This window comes from Euprymna scolopes, chromosome 41 (genome assembly GCF_053919585.1).
Source record: "Euprymna scolopes isolate OS-2025 chromosome 41, ASM5391958v1, whole genome shotgun sequence".
NCBI lineage: Eukaryota > Metazoa > Mollusca > Cephalopoda > Sepiida > Sepiolidae > Euprymna > Euprymna scolopes.
The window spans coordinates 49,644,189-49,666,363 of NC_136522.1; the positions used below are offsets into that span (position 1 = coordinate 49,644,189).

Below are 22,175 nucleotides of genomic sequence, written 5' to 3' on the forward strand. Positions count from 1 at the left end.
GGCTGAACTGCTGGTCAAAAATAAACTGGAAGTAGTCCCGAATTTATTAGTGTTCTCGTAACCTCCTTCAAAACTATATATATATATATATATATATATATATATATATATATATATATATATATATATATATTCGTATGTCGTGTTTTAATGAAATTAATGTCATATGTTAGGGGGAGAAATTAATATCATTGTCTGAGAACAACGATGATAGTAATCCCTAATCTCTACATTAGCCTCTTATTGTTGATTTTCTATGTAACTCTATCTCTAAGAGATCCTTTTAAACTTGGCTAGATCCAAATTTACTGAAATTTAATTCTGATGTATAAGACACCGATTAAGAGTTAAAAAAAACAAACAAACAAAAAACAAAACAAAAACATTGCAGTTTCTACCGACTATATTAGGGGTCAAAACGGGAGGATGGGAAGTCTATGAACGTCGTTAAAAATTGCATGGTAGCGATCCTCATTCAGTTCCGGGCAACGTCGGGAGTTCCTGGCTAATAATTTAACATTTATGAAAACGTACGCAACAACAGAAAACACATTTACAAACATAAAATTGATTTTGAATCTGGAACTGATTGTCATGCATTAGTTCGGCATAATTTCAATTCGACTGAATTTAACGAAAAACTTTTTTAATGGGATTTTAATTCGCAGCTATGGAGATTATGCAGTTTTATGTTCGATACGTGAATCACGATTCAGATTGAACAAATTGATTCTGGGAATATTCGTTTCCTTCTTTCTTGCTCTGCATAACGACACCAATGGCTTTCATCATCATCATCATCAACAGCAGCAGCAGCAGCAGCAGCACCACCACCACCACCACCAGTTCGAGAAAGATTGTCTATAGTTTTTCTCCGGGAATAATTAATTCCTTATTTTAATTACGTAAAATCGTACAACGTACAAGCCGTGTTCGTGCTCGACAAAACGTTTTCTATTTCTCAAAGCAGTGAAAAAAAAAGGGGGGTCGGATTTGGAATTCTTTTTACCAATCAGCGTCCTATTTCTTTTTCCTCGTTGCCACCGCCGACGTCGTAATTTTCTTTTCATCCTCTTCCCAACTGACAGTAGCCTCACGCGTCTGCCGCCCCGAACCATGATAGGGCATACATTTGCATTGAACTTTATATGTTTTGTAACGGACGGGTTTCAGGTTCGAATGCCAGCGCTTATCTACAGATGAGACACGCCGCCCGTTGGCGCTCATTGCTGTGGTACACCATACCGTTATTACAGTCCGTTAACGCGATGATGGCTTCTTCGAGAATCATATTTCTCTAATCAATTCTGCCAAATTCTTTTGTTGATATTGAGCATCCTTCGTTCATTCATTGTTTTTTGAGTTTTGTTGTCATTCTTTTCCCCGATATCCGTCGACTTGTTTTTAGAAAGACATCGGGTACTTACGTCAGAGAACACGTAAAGGTTACCAAACTTTATGTGTGAACGGACTTGATTCCTACAGCCAGACATTCATTCCTGCGCTTGCGTGATTCTCATTCATTTCTGTTTCATCGCTAAATTTGAACGCTTTACACTTTCGCTCGTCATGGCCTAGCGGTAAACTCTCACTTACTTTTTCGCCTTCGCCTCACAGGTTCGAGCCTGCATGCCTGCTAACACTTTTTTTTTCACAGACCTACAAACATACGAGCAATGCCGAGCACTCCGCTAGTATCCAATAAATGTGACCAATCGTGCGAAAATAAATGTTCTACTCGTATTTTGTTTAATTTTCTATTTTAAACGATTATCAAGGGTCAAAATCACTGTAACGAAGCCATCATTTTTTTTTGTTTACAATAAACAGGTTTTTCAATTATTTTGTTTCAAAATAAATACACGCACAGAAATTATCAATGTATGTAGAAAAATAACTTACTTTACTTTTGGTAACATTTATTAGTTATATATTAATTTTTTCACCCTTTTTTTATTACGAACAAAACGTTGGTTCTTGTTCCAAATGCCCCAAATTATTTCATTTTGTAGCGATAATCTGCTGTTGTTGTTGTTGTTGTTGTTGGGAGTAAGTACATAAAAATAATGGCGGCCTCTTTACAGTTATATCGACCCTCGATATTAAGTGAAAAATCGAAAATTAAACAAAATGCTGGCAGGATGTTAAATTTTGCACGGTTGGTGACATTTATTAAATCTGGTTCTACCAGTAATTTCTACCATTTAGTTTCGTTCGAACTCAACAAACTTGATGCCGTTTTTATTTTGAAGTAAATAAATGCTTAAAAAAAGGTTAAAACATAAAAATCTTATCTAGACAGGTTGAAAAGTAACTTACGATGTGGCTTAATAAGTTTCCAGAATGTTCGTGCAGGCATTTAAGATTGTCCTCGACTCTTGGGAATTCAGTATGTTATTGCTATACATCTTATGAGATTACACTTTAGAAGAACGATATGCAATACAATTCTGTTTTAAACTTGAAAAAAAAAAATGTTACGGAAACTATGGAATACTTCAGACTGCTTCTATACCATCTTGCATGAATCGAGCATCAGTTTTTGAGTAGTATAAGCGGTTCAATAAAGGCAGGGAGTCTGTGAGTGATGAGGTGAGGTATGGGAGGAGTAAGAAATTCAGAACACCGGAGATGATTGGCCAAATAAAGAATTTCATGAATAAGGGCCATCGTGTGTTTATAGAGACAAAAAGAGCACATTTTGATGTCAGTGTGGGAACTGTACACACAATTATTTGCGAGGAACTAAAGATTCGGAGGATTTAAGCAAAGTTTATCCCAAGGGTGCCCAAGACAGTTCGTCCTCGTTCCTATAGTTCAAACTTTGTTTTCTGTGACTTTTAATTATTTCCTGAGCTCAAGGAAAACCTTAGACTGCCATTATAAGATGATTGAAGATATTAAACCGGCTGTGACAGTCATTGACACGTTCACACAAGAGGACTTACATGAGTGGTATATCAAGTGCATTGTAGCCGGAGGAGATTACTTTGAAGGAGCTAAAGTTTTATGTGTGTACTATCTATAAAGATGCTCATAGAAAAATCTGGAAACTTATTGAAGGTATCTCGTAACTTGCTTTTGATAACATTAATTATATTGATAATTTTTATACCTACAGGCACAACTATCAGTGCAAGAAGTTATAATTACTGCTGGATCTTTAAGCGGGCTTGTCATAATTGACGGGCATGAAAGTATTCTACAAACATGAAGTTTTAAATGATGCATGTATGCTTATTTACTTTAACTGATTTTTCTCAATTCACCAAATAGAGCTCAACCATAACTTTCTTTTGATAACATCTATTAGTTATATCCTTCATTTTTTTTACCCCATTTTTTTTTCTTTATTAGCGCTTCTTAAAAATACAGTAACTATAACACGATCAGTCGGTCACTGGTGTGTGACCGACCCACGTGTTACACTAAATGTCTTAGAAACGGTCCCATGATTATGTGGCGATGGGCAGTGATTAGTGTGTATCAAGAGGAAAGCACACCTGAGATGTTGGATGTGGCTGTGTGGCTCCTACTTCTCCCAGGAAGACACCTTGACTCTGATGGTATTTTTGTTGGAACCTTCGTTGTCCTCAGGGCCGTTTCATTCTTTAATGCAGACATCTATGACAGGAATAAAAACACACAAAACAGGTCGCAATTTATATGAAAAATATAATTAACTATTTAGTTTATAAAATGTATACAATATATATAACACTATAACACTATTATATAATAGTATGGTATAATCGCGTTGACACACCGGTTCTCGTCAGATCACCGAAGTTAAGCAACGTTGAGCCTGGTTAGTACCAGATAGGTGACCATTTGGGAATTGTAGGCGCTGTATGTGCTCTCCGCTTATCTCGGCATTTGTTTCTAGTCGTCTTGTACACTTCACTTGCCACTGGTATTTAACAATGTCGACTCAGGAGAGGTGTGGTTGGAATTTGCGCAACTCTTGCCAATAAGACCTTCACGCGGAGGCACCCCTTCGTGGGTAACCATAGTCTGTCAAAGACTGAGGGAGCCCTATAACACTTATACTAACAAACAATTTACAAATTGATTTTTCACTATTACTTTAAAACTAACTAACCTAACTAGTGCTGAGGGAGGGGCTGCTCCCCCTCTCTCATTTACAGAGAGACAGAAAATACGTGCTCACCTAATGGCGGTCCGGACAGAAAGAGAGGTCGATGAAAGGAAAGGAATCATGGGATTACATTTTTTCTTTGTATCTCTCCGTTTACGGCCAAATTACCACCTGGCCATGCTGAAGGGTGGGTTAACAACTACCACCACCGGGGCACTAAGATATAGTGCCACATAACAATTATCTACTACCGATGCTTGTTTGTTTGCCTGTTTGTTTGTTGGTTTGTTTAGCATCATTCCTTATGATTTTTATTCGAATTCGTTTCTTTCTATTAATAATTCTTCCCAGAAGGATATTAGATATTTACAAGAGGGACACCGTGAAGGTTGCTAACGTTCTTAAGTGAAAGTGTTTCAGTGAAACGAACTCGATTCGAACACGGCACGTCCAGATTGCTGCTGCTACTGTCATTATTCTTGTTGAGTGTTAATACAAGAAATGGCGGCCTCCATATAGTCATATCTACCCTCGATAATCAGTGAAAAATCAAAAATTAAACAAAATACAGACAGAACCTTACTTTTTCGTATGATTGGATGTGATTCAATCAGTATGCCTATCTTTTTCTTTTACTCAATAGACTTGACACTACTTTTGTTTCGAAGTGAATACACGTTTTAAAATAAGTTCCAACAGAAAGCATTATCCCGATAGCTAGGATAGTAACATATCTTGCCTTTGGTAATATTTATTTCTTTTATATGTACATAAAAAGTTGTCCGCCGGCCAACACAACGTTGTGTGAAGTTTCAGTCACAAAGGAGACCAAGACAAAGTATATGAAATTACCCCAATTCGCTCGTTCCTTGTAGCAACAACATTCATTTCCTCATTGGTAATACCATGACGTCACCCGAGTAATCTAGAACGTTCTCCACGTTTCTCACGAGATTTCGAGTGTTATCTCGTCTCTTACGTGATTGCTCCCCCCCCTCTCTCTCTCTCTCTCTCTCTCTTTTATAATCCTTTTTCCTACTGGTGACATCACATCGGCGCTATGATACATTTATTCATTTTTTTTTACCTCCTTTTGTTTTTCTTGCTATGATAAATAATACCTAAAGCAACAAATTCAAGTAAAATCATTTTGCTCATTTTTGTGTTTTTCAGTTTAAATAATTATTTAACGCAAAATTGCAATGCAAACAAAAAACGGAAATACTCTGACTCTCCGAAGAATACAATGACAAGTTCCATTTTAAATGGTATGAATGGATTATTAAATATAAAACAGGAACCACTCGGTAAGTACTCAATACTTATACAGTATAGTTCTAAAAGTTTTTTTCATGAAATCACCTATGACGTAGTGGATAAAATACTCGGCAAAATTCAGTTATAAATTTATAAACTTCTAGTGAGTGCGACTCTTAAAAACACAATTGCGAATTACTTAGGGCTTCTACCCAATCATGGCTGATGGAACGAGAGCCTGTTTCCCTCATGGATGGTTCTTTTCGAAATACTGTGTCAATATTCGAGTTCGACAGAACACTTCCCGAGTTAGACAAGAATGCACATGAAGAAGATCGGAGGCTACATCAATAGAAATTGGGGAAAAAACAACCAAGATGAAGATAGTAACCCAAAGAATTTCAAATGATACGACAAGAGAAGTAACTGAGGTTTTACTCAATCATTGGCTAACTTTATAACGAAACAGTAAATATCTCACTGCTGATGCAATTCTCTATCTATATAAGAACCAGATACGTCCAAGGATGGATACTGTTGCCACATATGGGCAGGAGCTGCTAGAAAAGACTTGTCCTGCCTTGATAGGGTTCAACATAGACTTCGTGGCCTGGTGGGAGATGTCCTTTTCTCTTTGCTGCAACCTCTATCTCACAGAAGAGATGTTGAGAGTTTGTCTCTGATGTATCGTAATTTTCATGGAAAGTGTTCGACTGAGCTTCAGTCTATGGTCCCCCCTCGCCAAACTTTCACAAGAAACACTCGACTAGCTGAAAACACTATCAATAATTCTCCCCACTCTTTATCTGTGCCTAAACCTTAACATAGATTCCATGATCAAAGCTTCTTTCTTAGAACTGCACGCCTGTGGAATTGTCTTCCGTTTTCCTGCTTTCCAGCTTTCTTTAATATGGTTGTCTTCAAGTCCAACGTGAACAAGTTTCTGATGAGCCGTTCCACTTAAGTTAACAAATTTACCGAACTTCCATTACTATCGATTGCTATATTGTCCTTTTGACTACCGTACACTCTTTAATCCTTATCCTTGAGTGGCCTATCGGCCTTGATAAGTGGTAACGCCTATGTAAAAAAAAAAAACTGTTTAACGATTATATTTAGTTCCAATTTGTTTTTGTTACAAAATGCTTATTTGAAAAACACAACTAGAAACTCACACGTTGTGGCGTTAATGTTGCAGATTCGTCCTAAATAAGCTGAAAATCTAGACAACATTCGAAAAACTAAGAAATTGTTGGCACGGGTAGCGAGGTAAAGAAACACTACAAGGAATAGGGTAACAGTGGATTTCCTTTCGTTTCTCCAATCAAACCAAAAAAAAAAAAAATGTCATCTCGCCCTTATGATTCGCTAAAAGACTATATTCACTTCTCCATGCATGCGCCCGGGATTCCTTGCCTTTATCACTTCCGGTTGCCCTTCGCTGTTAGTGTCAGTATCATCACCTCTCAATCCACAAATTGTATATTTATGATCTTCGCATATAGTCAACTGTTGCATATTCGTCTTTTGGGTGATCTTTCTGATTGCATTATGCGTTGGGATAAACATGATATTACACCCAGGTGTTTAAGATACCAGCTTTTGAAAACATCTAATTTCTGATGCAGAGAACATTTGCACGGATTCAGAAAGAAATGCATCTGTTTGCCAAATGAACAATACACAATATGGAAGTTTCGTAAGCGACATACTGTAGGAGGCTTAGCGATATGTAGCATTCAAGGAATGCGCATAGCAGTCAAGAATGTATGAGTGTCTTTTGTATTAAAACTAACAGAACACATGTCGGGCTATCCCGTTATATCCCGTTGAATGAGTGCTTCCTCCAAGATGATAACTTAAATGTATGCCCATTTTTGCATCCAATACTGATCCACATCAATTTTATTAAGCATCGAATGAATACCACAATACCTAGTCCGCTGCACCTTATAATAACAAAACTCTGTACCAAATTTCAGCTAGATCGGATCTATTGTTTCTTGGAAAACTTTTAGAATAAATGTGGTATTGTTGTAACTAATCTCTAACCACTAATTGTGCGTTGAACGGATACCGTATTACTAAGTACGATGTACGTTATTAATAACAAAGGTCCATACAAACTTTCAACTAGATCAACCCAATATTTTACCGAAAAAAACTTCCATACTAAATGTGGTAGCTAATCCCCATTAATTTCTTTCTATACACCGAACGAATACCATAATACTTAATTCGTTGCCTCTTATAACCAAAGTCCATACACAATTTCCATCATTTTGGCCCAGTTTTTTTCCATGAAAGCTTCTATAGTAACTTTAGTATTGTGATGACAAATTCCTATTAATTCCAAACTGTGTATTGATCGGATACCATAATACGTAATTCGATGCACCTTCTCAGAACAAATAGCCCAGACAAACTTAAAGCGAGATCAGTGGAGTAGTTTCCGAAAAAAAATATATATGCATACATGCTTCATACATACATGATGATTGCAACGTCTTGTTAGACGAATGCCACTCCCTCAGACACTTAAAGCCCATGAGCCACAAAATGACTTCCATCACCACAGGACCATTTTAATAGACAAATGCCCGAAGGAATATCTATACACAGATGATGTTATAGAGTCTTAGCTTTGTACGACAGCTAAGTCTCCCCCTCTCTCGGTTCAAAATGTTGAGATCCAGCAACAAGCAAGGGCAAGATAGCCAGCAACAAGTTAAACTGCAGACCAGCTTAATGCGGGTACTGGTCTCCCGCTTTATGTTTTTTTAAATCAGAGATTTGCTTCTCCTAGAAAGGTTGCCTTCACCACGGCTAACGGGAGCCCTCTCCACCCCAACACACACAGACATACACACAAGCACATACGATGCTAGTTAGCCGTTGGCCCCGAAAAGGGGTTCAATCGCCCTTTAGAAAGTCTTGTTTTTAATCCTTCAGGGAGACTTGCCACTCTCCTAGCCAAACAAGTTTGGTGGGAGAACCAGTTTAGTCGCCGGTGACCCGAACATGAGGCAGGTAGTACTGGGTTACATGGTACCAGTAGCATATGACATGACCTGACATATAATACATACATACATACACACATACATACACACACATACATACATACATACATACATACATACATGATGATTGCAACGTCTTGTCAGACGAGTGCCACTCCCTCAGACATTTAAAGTCCATGATTCCAAATGTCTGAGGGAGTATCTATACAAATATGATGTTACAGAGTCTTAGCTTTGTACGACAGCTAAGTCTCTATCTCGGTTCAAAATGTTGAGATCCAGCAACAAGCAAGAGCAAGATAGCCAGCAACAAATTAAACTGCAGACCAGCTTAATGCGGGTACTGGTCTTCCGCTTTATGTTTTTTTTAAATTAGAGATTTGCTTCTCCTAGAAAGGTTGCCTTCACCACGGCTTACTGGAGCCCTCTCTACCCCAATACACGTATACACACACAAATATACACGGTGCTAGTTGGCCGTTGACCCAGAAAAAGAGTTCATTCGCCTCTTTGGAAGGTCTTGTTTTTAATCCTTCAGGGAGACTAGCCGCCCTCCTCACCAAACAAGTCTGGTGGGAGAACCAGTTTAGTCGCATACATACATACACACATACATACATACACACATACATACATACATACATACATACATGCATACATACATACATACAGTCGCCGGTGACCCGACCATGAGGCAGGTAGTACTGGGTTACATGGTACCAGTAGCATATGGCATGACATGACATACATACATAATACATACATGAAGACAGACAAACAGACAGACATGCAGAAAGTCAAGGAGAAAAATAAAATAGAGTTTTATCTTTTACTTTTGTTTTGGGGTCGGCTGTATTTCTTCATTTTATCATGTCCTCTCGACAAAAAAAAAAAAAAGAATATCAGGGAGACAGATTATGTTTCATTTTTTTTTTATTCAAACCCTCTTCTTTTCTTGTAATAAGAACGCCTCCACAACCCTTATTTGTCCAGAAGTTCGAAGAGCTTTAAGCAACTTTCGCAGAATCTATTACGCCTGACTTGTCTGTGTACAGAGTATTGAACCTTTCCTACAATTAATACCGAGAGCTAAGCTTTAATGTATTACCAAATCACCAATATTAAATAAACACGCAATTACATTGAATTAGAAAAAAAATATAAATAAATAACAACAGTAATACCATTAATCACCTTGCAATAACATATATAACACTATTAGCATAAAACACCTTTGATATAAACTAGTCAGCTGACATAAACAAAAAAAGCAGTGCTGCTAAATAATACAGTATAATTTCAATACAGTTCATTTTACACTAGAATTTATATTACAACATACACAGAAATCGATAATTTAAAAATATCAATAAACACACTAGAATTTATATTACAGCATACACAGAAATCGATAATTTAAAAATATCAATAAACACACTAGAATTTATATTGCAGCATACACAGAAATCGATAATTTAAAAATATCAATAAACACACTAGAATTTATATTACAGCATACACAGAAATTGATAATTTAAAAATATCAATAAACACACTAGAATTTATATTACAGCATACACAGAAATCGATAATTAAAAAATATCAATAAACACACTAGAATTTATATTACAGCATACACAGAAATCGATAATTTAAAAATATCAACAAACACAGACTAAGAAAGTGTCATTCTGATTAAGTAGTCATTTCATTTAGTCTTGTTTTTATCTTCTCAGGTGCCTCGTATACACCAACTCCGTATCTTGGTGATTGCAGTGAAGAAGATTATTATGATATGGATACCCCAAGTAATTTTGATGGTTCATACCAAGTGATCAAGTGGCAGCCATATTTACAAGCGAAATGGGTACCTCTTCTCGAGGACAACAAAGAACTGTAAGTCGGTCTTGGAGATTTTTTAGAAATTATTGCTGATGTATCGACGTCCGCTTTTGTTCTGTAGAGTCTGAAGAATAATGATTAACAGCACCGCACCGGTGCACTATGAAAGAGGGACATTTTTCGTTGATCACCGTTTCGTTCCTTACGCATGCACATCTTTGGGAAAATATCGCTGCACGTCGAAATTACTACGAGTACCTTTTTCGCATGATTACATCAACTATCATATATGGTTATAATGATATTCGAAAACTGTGCTACGTCAAAGGGAGATTACTCATGTTATTGTCCATATATGCCAGATTGACCCCTTGAAAGCTTAATTTCGCGAGTTTGCCATTTTTTGAAGCAGTTTGGCTGTTAAAACTTGTATTTTGTCAAATTCTAAAGCGTAACGTACGGACTAACCAAAGACGGAAGAAGCAGAATATTATATAGATAACAATAATACATTTTATTTGATGAGATCCTGGGGTAATCTGTAATTATTTCAAGATTTAGCTTGAACTTTTCAATATATATATATATATATATATATATATATATATATATATATATATATTGGCTAAATACAGACCAATAAGTATAATGAATTTAAAAAAATAAAAAATGAAAATAAAGATTAGCTAACCAGGTTTCGTTCCTCGCTTATCAAAGCTAAATCGAGGAAAATACGATTTAAAACAAACAAAAAAAAGTCATGAATATGGGGGGTAGGTAAAGAAAAACACAGGGGAAAAATTACATAGAGATGAAATTAAGTCCTAGAAGATTTTTTAAATGTAGTTGAAGTGCGCATTATGTTGGGCGAACATCGCAAAGATTAGATTTCCGTTTGAAACAACATGTACCATTAAAGATTCGTCATGCAAATTTCTCACCCTCGGAATTGCTGAGTAATAAATACGGTTGTGCAATTTGCGACCATGTTATAAATAACCCGGCGTGTGCCACGAATTTTAGTGCTGACATATTTACGATCCTTAGTAAGACACGCTCTCTCTATCATTTGAAAATTTTAGAGACTCTTTTTATTAAGTCTTTGAGACCTTATCTTTGCAAGCAAAAAGAAAATCTATGATTAGTCTCTATGTAATTTTTCCCTTGTTTTTTTTTCCCTACTCCCGCCATATTCATGACTTTTTGTTTTAAATCGTATTTTCCTCGATTTAGCTTTGATAAGTGAGGAACGAAACCTGGTTAGCTAACCTTTATTTTCATTTTTTATTTTTTTAAATTCATTATGCTTTTTGGTCTGTATTTAGCCGTTATTAAATTCTGTATCCCCGGAAAATTTTCATATATATATATATATATATATATATATATATATATATATATATATATATATATATATATATATGTATATATATATATATATATATATATGTATATATATATATATATATATATATGTATATATATATATATATATATATATGTATATATATATATATATGTATATATATATATATATATATATATATATGTATATATATATATATATGTATATATATATATATATGTATATATATATATATATATGTATATATATATATATGTATATATATATATATATGTATATATATATATATATATATATATGTATATATATATATATATATATATGTATATATATATATATATATATATATATGTATATGTATATATATGTATATATGTATATATATATATATATATATGTATATATATATATATATGTATATATATATGTGTGTATATATATATATATAGTTATATATATATAGTTATATATATATATATATATATATATATATATATATATATATATATATATATATATCGTCTATATGTATTATCTATGTGTATATTCATAAGTGACAATTGAATATAAAACGTCGTTTCTTTTTATTTTACAGTCCCACGCTGACGTATCGCGTTGATGCCGATAAAGGTTTTAATTTTTCCATTTCTGATGATGCTTTTGTCTGCCAAAAGAAGAACCACTTCCAAGTGACGGTGCACACACACATTCCTGGAAATCCCAAATTCGTGAAGACCCCAGATGGAATCTTCCCGATCGATAATTTTTACTTACATTTCAATGGCATAAAAGTGAGGATATTTTTTTTCGATTTCTTTTTATTTATATTTCCTTGTTGTCAAATTATTTGTGGAATTTAAAAAAAAAAAAAAAAAAAATCTGAATTTCTATTTTTTTTTTTTTACATACAAAAATTCCCCATCCCTATGTTGAGTTATGATTCGTCTTCCGAGATCACCATGATTTGAAGATTTAAAAAATGTATTAATTTTTGAAACATTACGCTTCTGAATATTTGAGATAAGGATTGATATATTTTTTTATTATTTGGATTCTTCGGACTTTTGTTTAACATTTTCATAACGATTCCGTCGATGTAACCGTCGCTCTTTTTCAGATATATCTTTTTGAACTCGGAAATCTTTCTGTCGAACCCGGAATCTGTAAGAGGCTCTTTATTGCGATGATCAAAATACGTTCAAAACACGCATTTATATGTTTATACTCAGTTACCCGATGTACCTTCAATCCTGGTACCTGTCAAATTATTTCTATGAGAGTGAAGTTCTCCTTATCGGGCAGTTGGATTCTAACTAAAACACTGACCTTTGTGTCTTTGAAACAAAGTTTAAGGGTATCGTGTCCCAAACACAGTTACTTTTATAAAATCAAATTTTTAATAAAAGGGAAGCAACTCTGTTTTTATACAAGTTGGAATTATCTCCCGTTGTTACATTCATAATTACAGAACATCCTTCAAATTAAAAGAAGTTTATTCGAATTAACCTGGTCTCCAGACAAATAGCCTCTTATACTCTTGCACACACACACACACACACACACACACACACACACACACACACACACACACACACACACACACACACACATTTATGGAGGCTGAAAGAATTGCACGCAATGTCTGGCCTGATACAAGGACATCTTTCCGAAAATGAGTATGTATTTATCGCTATTAACGTGGTATTGAGAATAAAAAAAGTATAGCTCTATTATTGTACTATTGAGCTATTTAAATAAGGACTTTGTTATTCATTTATATGTAATCACTGCCTCAAGTATTTAAATTATTCCCTTTTTCTATTTAACAATTTTAGTTAAGGTTTTCTTTTTTATCCTTATATACTGAATTATATATATATATATATATATATATATATATATATATATATATATATATATATATATATATATACTGATGATTAAAGGATGAAAACCTAGGTCTGTAGGTAATAAAAGAAATACTTTTATATATATATATATATATATATATATATATATATATATATATATATATATGTCTAGCCGCACTGATGAGCTGTGAAACAGAGAAACAGCACTGTATGTGGATGACTATATATATATATATATATATATATATATATATATATATATATATATATATACTTCAGAATAATGAAATGAAATCTATCTACTGGTATGCTAATCTAGTGATTTTTGGTCTTACAAAATATTATTAGATGCAATATTTTATATAAGAAAATTCCAGCTAAATAAAATTGCTCAATATACACTATAGAACAAATTAATCCAATTTTTTGTATTTAAATTTAATGATTTGAAAAGGTTAATCTTCAAATATAGAAGTTTTTATTGTTTGAAAACAAAGAATACAATTGAATAAATTTATTTCCTTAACTCATGAGTTTTCCATGCTTATTCATCTCTTCAGAGGAACAATATTAGCAAATGTTTTTATGGCTTGAACCTTATTCCTTAAAAGCAATAAACATAGAAAAATTAAAGTTTTTAAAACATTTTAAATACATAGAATAAGGAAACTGGACATTGAGGCCGAAAAATGATATTGTACTTTACATCCAAAATTAATGTTAAACCTTGAAATGGAAATTCCTGGTAGTAAGGAGGTAAAGAGATCCAACGCGCCTCGTAATCCTTCCAAGGTACTAGGCAACAATCACATACAAACATATTTGCTCTGTTACACCGCTGGTTGAATAAGAACACCGGCAAATATATATCCGGTGAAGATTTTTTTTTATATATATGATACAAAAATTAAATCTAAGTTTTAAATCCGAGTGGTGAATAAAAATAAAAATATATCTGGAGGGAAAATAAAGGAATGGTTTATGAAAGCATAATAGTCATTAAAAAAAATCAGATATTTTGTTTTAGAACCATTTTCACTTGCGCTGGTTTATAAATATACTAACCAAAGCTATATTTGATCTTTTAATGACTCTGTTAAACCATAAAATATTCTATATTTGAAGATTAACCTTTTCAAATCATAAAATTTAAATACGTCGTAATATATATATATATATATATATATATATATATATATATATATATATATATATAACTAGTTCGTTTACTCACATAAATTAATATACGAAAGTATAAATTTATGCATAAACTTTAAGTATTTACTTCAACAGTGCTCAATACGTATGTAGAGCTAGGTAGTAAGTTATAAAATATATATGGCGATTAAGCTACACAGAATATTCCACGTTTCATCCACGCTAGTATTCCTCAGGCTTATGAGGAATCCTACCGTGGATGAAACGCAGAATATTCTGTGTACCTTATTTTATAACTTACTTACTATATATATATATATATATATATATATATATATATATATATATATATATATATATATATATATATATATAATAAGAATTACAGTTAACTTTACCAAAATGATCCAAGATGGCAAAACTAAAGTAAATTATAAATATTAAAGAATTAATATTTATAAAGTAATCTCAACCAGATGTAAAAGCTTGATAACATCAGTGTTTCTTTTTAAAAATTAAATATGATTTAACTCTTTTTCAAAGTGTTTTTTAACATGTTTTATTAACTACTTGTTGTTGTATATATATATATATATATATATATATATATATATATATATATATATATATATATATATATATATATATATATATATATATATATATATATGGATTTTTTTTTGGGGGGATACAGAATTTAATAATGGCAAAATGCAGACCAATCAACATGATGATTAAAAAATAAAAAATAAAAATAAAGGTTAGCTAACCAGGTCGTGTTCCTCGCTCAACAGAGCTAAATCGAGGGAAATACGATTAAAAAAAAGTCATGAATATGACGGGGGAGAAAAAAAAAAGCGAAAAATAAACAGGGGGAAAAATTACATGGAAACTAAATTAAGTCTTAAAAGATTTTCTTTTTGCTTGCAAAGAGTGGGTCTCAAAGACTTAATAAAAATAGTTTCTAGAATTTTTAAATAGAAGGACGAGTGCGACTTACTAAAGATCGTAAACATGTCAGCACCGAAATTCGTGGCACACGCATGGTTATTTATAAGGTGCTCTCTAATCGCAGAACCATACGTATTATTCAGAATATTCGAGGGTGAAAAATTTGCATAACGAATCTTCGAGGGTACATTTTGTTTCAAACGGAAATCCAATCTTTGCGATGTTCGCCCAACACACGCACACACACACACACACACACACACACACACACACACACTCACACACATTATATATATATATATATATATATATATATATATATATATATATATATATATATATGCAGGGTGACCCCCCCCCCCAAAAAAAAAAAACAGGGCCCAACTCTAATTAGGCCCCGTTTCTTAGTGTTTTGTCTGAATGAAATGAAACTTTGGTCATAACTAGTTTATTATATTCAAAACATCACATCAAAACACTACGGTCTTTGCCCCTTTTTTTCCGTTCTACATCATATGTTCTAGATGGCCTCCATTTAGCTTTTGTTTTGTTGGGGTTACCCTATATAAATGACTTATACAATGACGCGTGTTTTGTCAATTATAACTCATCAGTATGATTTAATCTAGCGAGATTCGAAACTAGGACCTCTACCACTACGGTTACTCTCGCTAATGCTTTTTTTTTATAGAAGCCATTTTGTATTTGTATTCGTTTGCAATACTGTTAAACCGATTCAATTATTCATACGAAAGGCTATGTTTAACTTAATGCTAGTTTGAATAATATTCCCAAGACTAAAGTGATACCTCCAGATGGTAAACGGCATATATACTTTTTTTAATTATCCATGGGCACGTGCTTCGTCTCTCTATATATTATTTTCTTTTCGCAGATGGAATCAACGAGCCAAACGATCAAAATCGAACAATCACAATCTGATCGCAGCAAAAAGCCGTTTTATCCAACAAGGTCAGTTTTGTCTCAATTCAATGATTTTTTTCGGATGCTTTATTTTGAAATTACGTACCCAAATCAACTAAGTCTGGGGACTTAAATGCCTACAAGTCACTGTACAAGATTGTCTAAAGCCTGTCTGTACGTTTTTTTAGGACAGCCTGGCATGAGAATAACTTAAATTACAAGTAAACCCTGACTAAATATTCCAAATAATAACGTATAAGATCTGCTCGGTATGATTAATCCCACTGACTTTTACAAGGAATGGTTGACCTTCATGTGATGCTACCTAAAGTACCCCCCATATATATATATATATATATATATATATATATATATATATATATATATATATATATATATATATATATATATTGCATAAAATGATTCCAATAAAGTACTGTTCTTTTCTTTACTGTATTTTACTCATATTTTATTTTCCTTTTATCTTTTTTTATTTCCTTCCCCATTTCTATTTTGGGCCAAAACATCTTTATCCTGTGTTTTCCCGTTATTTCAATAAGTTTAAGATCTCCATTTTTTTTCCGATGTTAATCTGATAAAAATTTCGTTCGTAATTCCTGTGATCAATTGGAAAACAAAGCCATGACTTAAAGCCCGTAGTAAACGGTGTCAGTTAGTTTCAGTTCCTTGATATAAAACTCCATCGGTATTGTAACTGCTGGCCAGAGTTTCGGATTCCTAAATTAATTCATTTATTTCTTAAATTGTTAAGTGAAAGTAAAGAATAGTAAACAAATACCCCTCTCTATATTAAAAATGGCTTTCTAAATAATAGCGTAATTTTTAAGCACAGCCACTAAACTGCAGAAATTATTTAGAAGGCTATTCTTAACATGAGAGCTTGAAGGATTTGTAGATCATTCTGAACTTTTACTTTATAATATAATAATTAAATTAATAAAAAAAAAGTAGAAATCTTGAACCATTATAAGGATAAGCAACCAAAAACAGGAAGTTTTAATATTAAGAACCGAATTTAACCGGACATCATTTGGGTCGGCTGTTATTCTGGTTTGCCGTTTTTCCCCCTCTGTTTTATTTTTCACAAACATACATACACAAACATATATATGTATATATGAGCTGAGGACTATTTTTTTTTAATATCACAAATCTTCAAGAAAAAAAAAGAAGCTTTCTTTTCTTTTTCTAGGATTGATATTTCTCAAAATCAAGTGTCGAAGATCACTGTCGGCCGATTACACTTCAGTGAGACGACATCAAACAACATGCGGAAGAAAGGGAAACCAAATCCTGACCAGCGCTATTTTATGCTAGTCGTGGCTTTGCACGCCCACAGCGGTGAAAACAGTTACATGGTAGCGGCTCACGTGTCCGAAAAGATTATTGTCAGGGTAAGTATTCATATTTTAACAAAAGATCGCACGCATTACGTGCCTCGCGTTACTAATTTTCTACGTTTTTTTATGATTCTGGGTAATGTTTTCATCAACGCGCAAACAATTAACCTCATAGACGTCAGTATACATATATACGCGGGTCTTTCCATTATGTGAGTCAATGCTGTTTTTTTTTTCGTAGCTCTTTCAAGAATGACCGCCTCGTCATAGTGGTTGTTAATTGTCTTGCCTGTTTAACTAAGATGAATAAAACTTCTCATGGAAGAAAGGCATAAAGGGACGTTTGCTGAGTGTTTTAAATGTTTTGATAATTGAGAGAGCGGACCTGGAGAAAGAGAGATTAAATAACTAAAAAATTATTTCCTTCGTAATTTCATAACTTGAGAAATACGCGACGAAAACCGACAAAGACGTCGGAAATATTCACTTAAGTATCGTGAGATTTACATGGAGGTCACAACTTATCAAGGCCTGGAAGCCCCTCGGGGATAAGGGTTATTGTGTGTACAGTAATGAATGCGATAGTATCGTAGTAATCGTTAGTATTGGAGTTTTGATAAAGTGTCTTACTTAAGGGGGCCGTTTCAGGAATTTGTTTATGTTGGACTTGAAGACATCCAAGTTGTAGTCAGGTAGAAAACAGACAAACGGAAGAGAGATCCCTTTGGTTTATTGTTAAGCATTAATAGGGACCAGTTACTACAATACTAGACTTACTCTCAGTTTTTTTTCTCGGAAAATATGGCGTCAGCCTTGTTAAAATTTTTTATAAACGTTTATGTTGCAGTGAACTAAGTGTAGGGTGAGTCACAGGAAATGGAAGTTTTAAAGGAAAACAAAACTGCGAGTATTTTAAGAAACATTTTATAATTTACATAAAATAATTTCCTAAACTATGTAAGGAGCGTTCTAAAAACCTTCTCTTCCCGTGACTCACTCTGTATTTTGATATCTCTTCGATGCAGAGTTACGGATATTAGAGATAAGTTACCACATTACCGCATTCATTTATTAGAATTATTTAACAATTTATTTGATTATAAAAACAAACAATAAAATTTTATTGGATTAATAAAAAAAGTAAAATAATATTTTAAAAACAGTGAACAATTTACATAGATTTAAAATAACGAACAGAGCAATTTTATTTAGTAAAAAAAAAGACGAAAAATGATATGTTTAAAAACAGCGAATTATTTTATTAGATAAAAAAAAGAATAGTGCAATTTTATTAGATTAAAAAACAAACAAATACGACAATTTTATTAGATTAACAAAAGAAAAATATTATGTTTAAAAATGAATATTCTTTATTAGATGAAAAAAACGAATATTCTTTATTAGATAAAAAACGTGTAGATCAATTTTATTAGATTATTAAGTGAATAATACAATTTTATTAGATGAAAAAGTGAATAAGACAATTTTATTAGATGAATAAGTGAAAAAGATAATTTTATTAGATGAAAAAGTGAATAAGACAATTTTATTAGATGAAAAAACGAATAAGACAATTTTATCAGATGAAATAACGAATATGGCAATTTTATTAGAATAAAAAGTGAATAAGACAATTTTATTAGATTAAAAAGTGAATAAGACAATTTTATCAGATAAATAAGTGAATAAGACAATTTTATTAGATGAAAAAGTGAATAAGACAATTTTATTAGATTAAAAAGTGAATAAGATAATTTTATTACATGAAAAAGTGAATAAGATAATTTTATTAGATTAAAAAGTGAATAAGACAATTTTATTAGATGAAAAAACGAATAAGGCAATTTTATTAGATGAAAAAGTGAATAATACAATTTTATTAGATGAATAAGTGAATAAGACAATTTTATTACATAAAAAAGTGAATAAGATAATTTTATTAGATGAAAAAGTGAATAAGATAATTTTATTAGATGAAAAAGTGAATAAGACAATTTTATCAGATGAAAAAGTGAATAAGACAATTTTATTAGATGAAAAAGTTAATAAGACAATTTTATTAGATGAAAAAACGAATATGGCAATTTTATTAGATTAAAAAGTGAATAAGACAATTTTATTAGATGAAAAAGTGAATAAGACAATTTTATCAGATGAAAAAGTTAATAAGACAATTTTATCAGATAAAAAAAACGAATATGGCAATTTTATTAGATTAAAAAGTGAATAATACAATTTTATTAGATGAATAAGTGAATAAGATAATTTTATTAGATGAAAAAGTGAATAAGATAATTTTATTAGATGAAAAAGTGAATAATACAATTTTATTAGATGAAAAAGTGAATAAGACAATTTTATTAGATGAAAAAGTGAATAATACAATTTTATTAGATGAAAAAGTGAATAATACAATTTTATTAGATGAAAAAGTGAATAAGACAATTTTATTAGATGAAAAAGTGAATAATACAATTTTATTAGATGAAAAAGTGAATAAGACAATTTTATGAGATGAAAAAGTGAATAAGACAATTTTATTAGATGAAAAAGTGAATAAGACAATTTTATGAGATGAAAAAGTGAATAATACAATTTTATTAGATGAAAAAGTGAATAAGACAATTTTATAAGATGAAAAAGTGAATAATACAATTTTATTAGATGAAAAAGTGAATAATACAATTTTATTAGATGAAAAAGTGAATAAGACAATTTTATTAGATGAAAAAGTGAATAATACAATTTTATTAGATGAAAAAGTGAATAAGACAATTTTATTAGATGAAAAAGTGAATAATACAATTTTATTAGATGAAAAAGTGAATAAGACAATTTTATTAGATGAAAAAGTGAATAATACAATTTTATTAGATGAAAAAGTGAATAAGACAATTTTATCAGATGAAAAAGTGAATAAGACAATTTTATTAGATGAAAAAGTGAATAAGACAATTTTATTAGATGAAAAACTGATTAAGACAATTTTATTAGATGAATAATGAATAAGATAATTTTATTAGATGAAAAAGTGAATAAGACAATTTTATTAGATGAAAAAGTGAATAAGACAATTTTATCAGATGAAAAAACGAATATTGCAATTTTATTAGATTAAAAAGTGAATAAGACAATTTTATTAGATTAAAAAGTGAATAAGACAATTTTATTAGATGAAAAAGTGAATAATACAATTTTATTAGATGAAAAAGTGACTAAGACAATTTTATCAGATGAAAAAGTGAATAAGACAATTTTATTAGATGAAAAAGTGAATAAGACAATTTTATTAGATGAAAAACTGATTAAGACAATTTTATTAGATGAATAATGAATAAGATAATTTTATTAGATGAAAAAGTGAATAAGACAATTTTATTAGATGAAAAAGTGAATAAGACAATTTTATCAGATGAAAAAACGAATATTGCAATTTTATTAGATTAAAAAGTGAATAAGACAATTTTATTAGATTAAAAAGTGAATAAGATAATTTTATTAGATTAAAAAGGGGAATAAGACAATTTTATTAGATTAAAAAGTGAATGAGACAATTTTATTAGATTAAAAAGGGAATAAGAAAATTTTATTAGATTAAAAAATGAATTAGACAATTTTATCAGATGAATAAGTGAACAAGACAATTTTATCAGATGAAAAAGTTAATAAGACAATTTTATTAGATTAAAAAGTGAATAAGACAATTTTATTAGATTAAAAAGTTAATAAGACAATTTTATTAGATTAATAAGTGAATAAAACAATTTTATTAGATTAAAAAGTGAATAAGACAATTTTATTAGATTAAAAAGTGAATATTACAATTTTATTAGATTAAAAAGTGAATAAGACAATTTTATTAGATGAAAAAGTGAATAAGACAATTATATTAGATTAAAAAGTGAATAAGACAATGTTATTAGATGAATAAGTGAATAAGATAATTTTATCAGATGAATAAGTGAATGAGATAATTTTATTAGATTAAAAAGTGAATAAGACAATTTTATTAGATGAAAAAGTGAATAAGATAATTTTATTAGAGTAAAAAGTGAATTAGACCATTTTATCAGATGAATAAGTGAATTAGATAATTTTATTAGATAAAAAAGTGAATAAGACAATTTTATTAGATGAAAAAGTGAATAAGACAATTTTATTAGATGAAAAAGTGAATAGGACAATGTTATTTGATTAAAACGAAAATAAGACAATTTTATTAGGTCAAAACGTGAATAAGACAATTTTATTAGATGAAAAAGTGAATAAGACAATTTTATCAGATGAAAAAGTAAATAAGACAATTTTATTAGATGAAAAAAC

General features: G+C 31.2%; 1 protein-coding gene across 2 annotated transcripts in view; it reads left to right on the forward strand.

Moving 5' to 3' along the window:
* The window catches only part of LOC145266520 (myelin regulatory factor-like protein), a 220,868-nt gene that overhangs the window by 148,900 nt on the left and 49,793 nt on the right, over nt 1-22,175 (forward strand). For both annotated transcript variants that reach the window (XM_080122274.1, XM_080122273.1), the window contains exons 6-10: nt 5,273-5,406; nt 10,116-10,275; nt 12,183-12,378; nt 16,463-16,539; nt 17,705-17,906. In XM_080122274.1, coding sequence (XP_079978400.1) covers nt 5,273-5,406; nt 10,116-10,275; nt 12,183-12,378; nt 16,463-16,539; nt 17,705-17,906 — 769 coding nt within the window. The remainder of the gene's footprint in view (nt 1-5,272; nt 5,407-10,115; nt 10,276-12,182; nt 12,379-16,462; nt 16,540-17,704; nt 17,907-22,175) is intronic.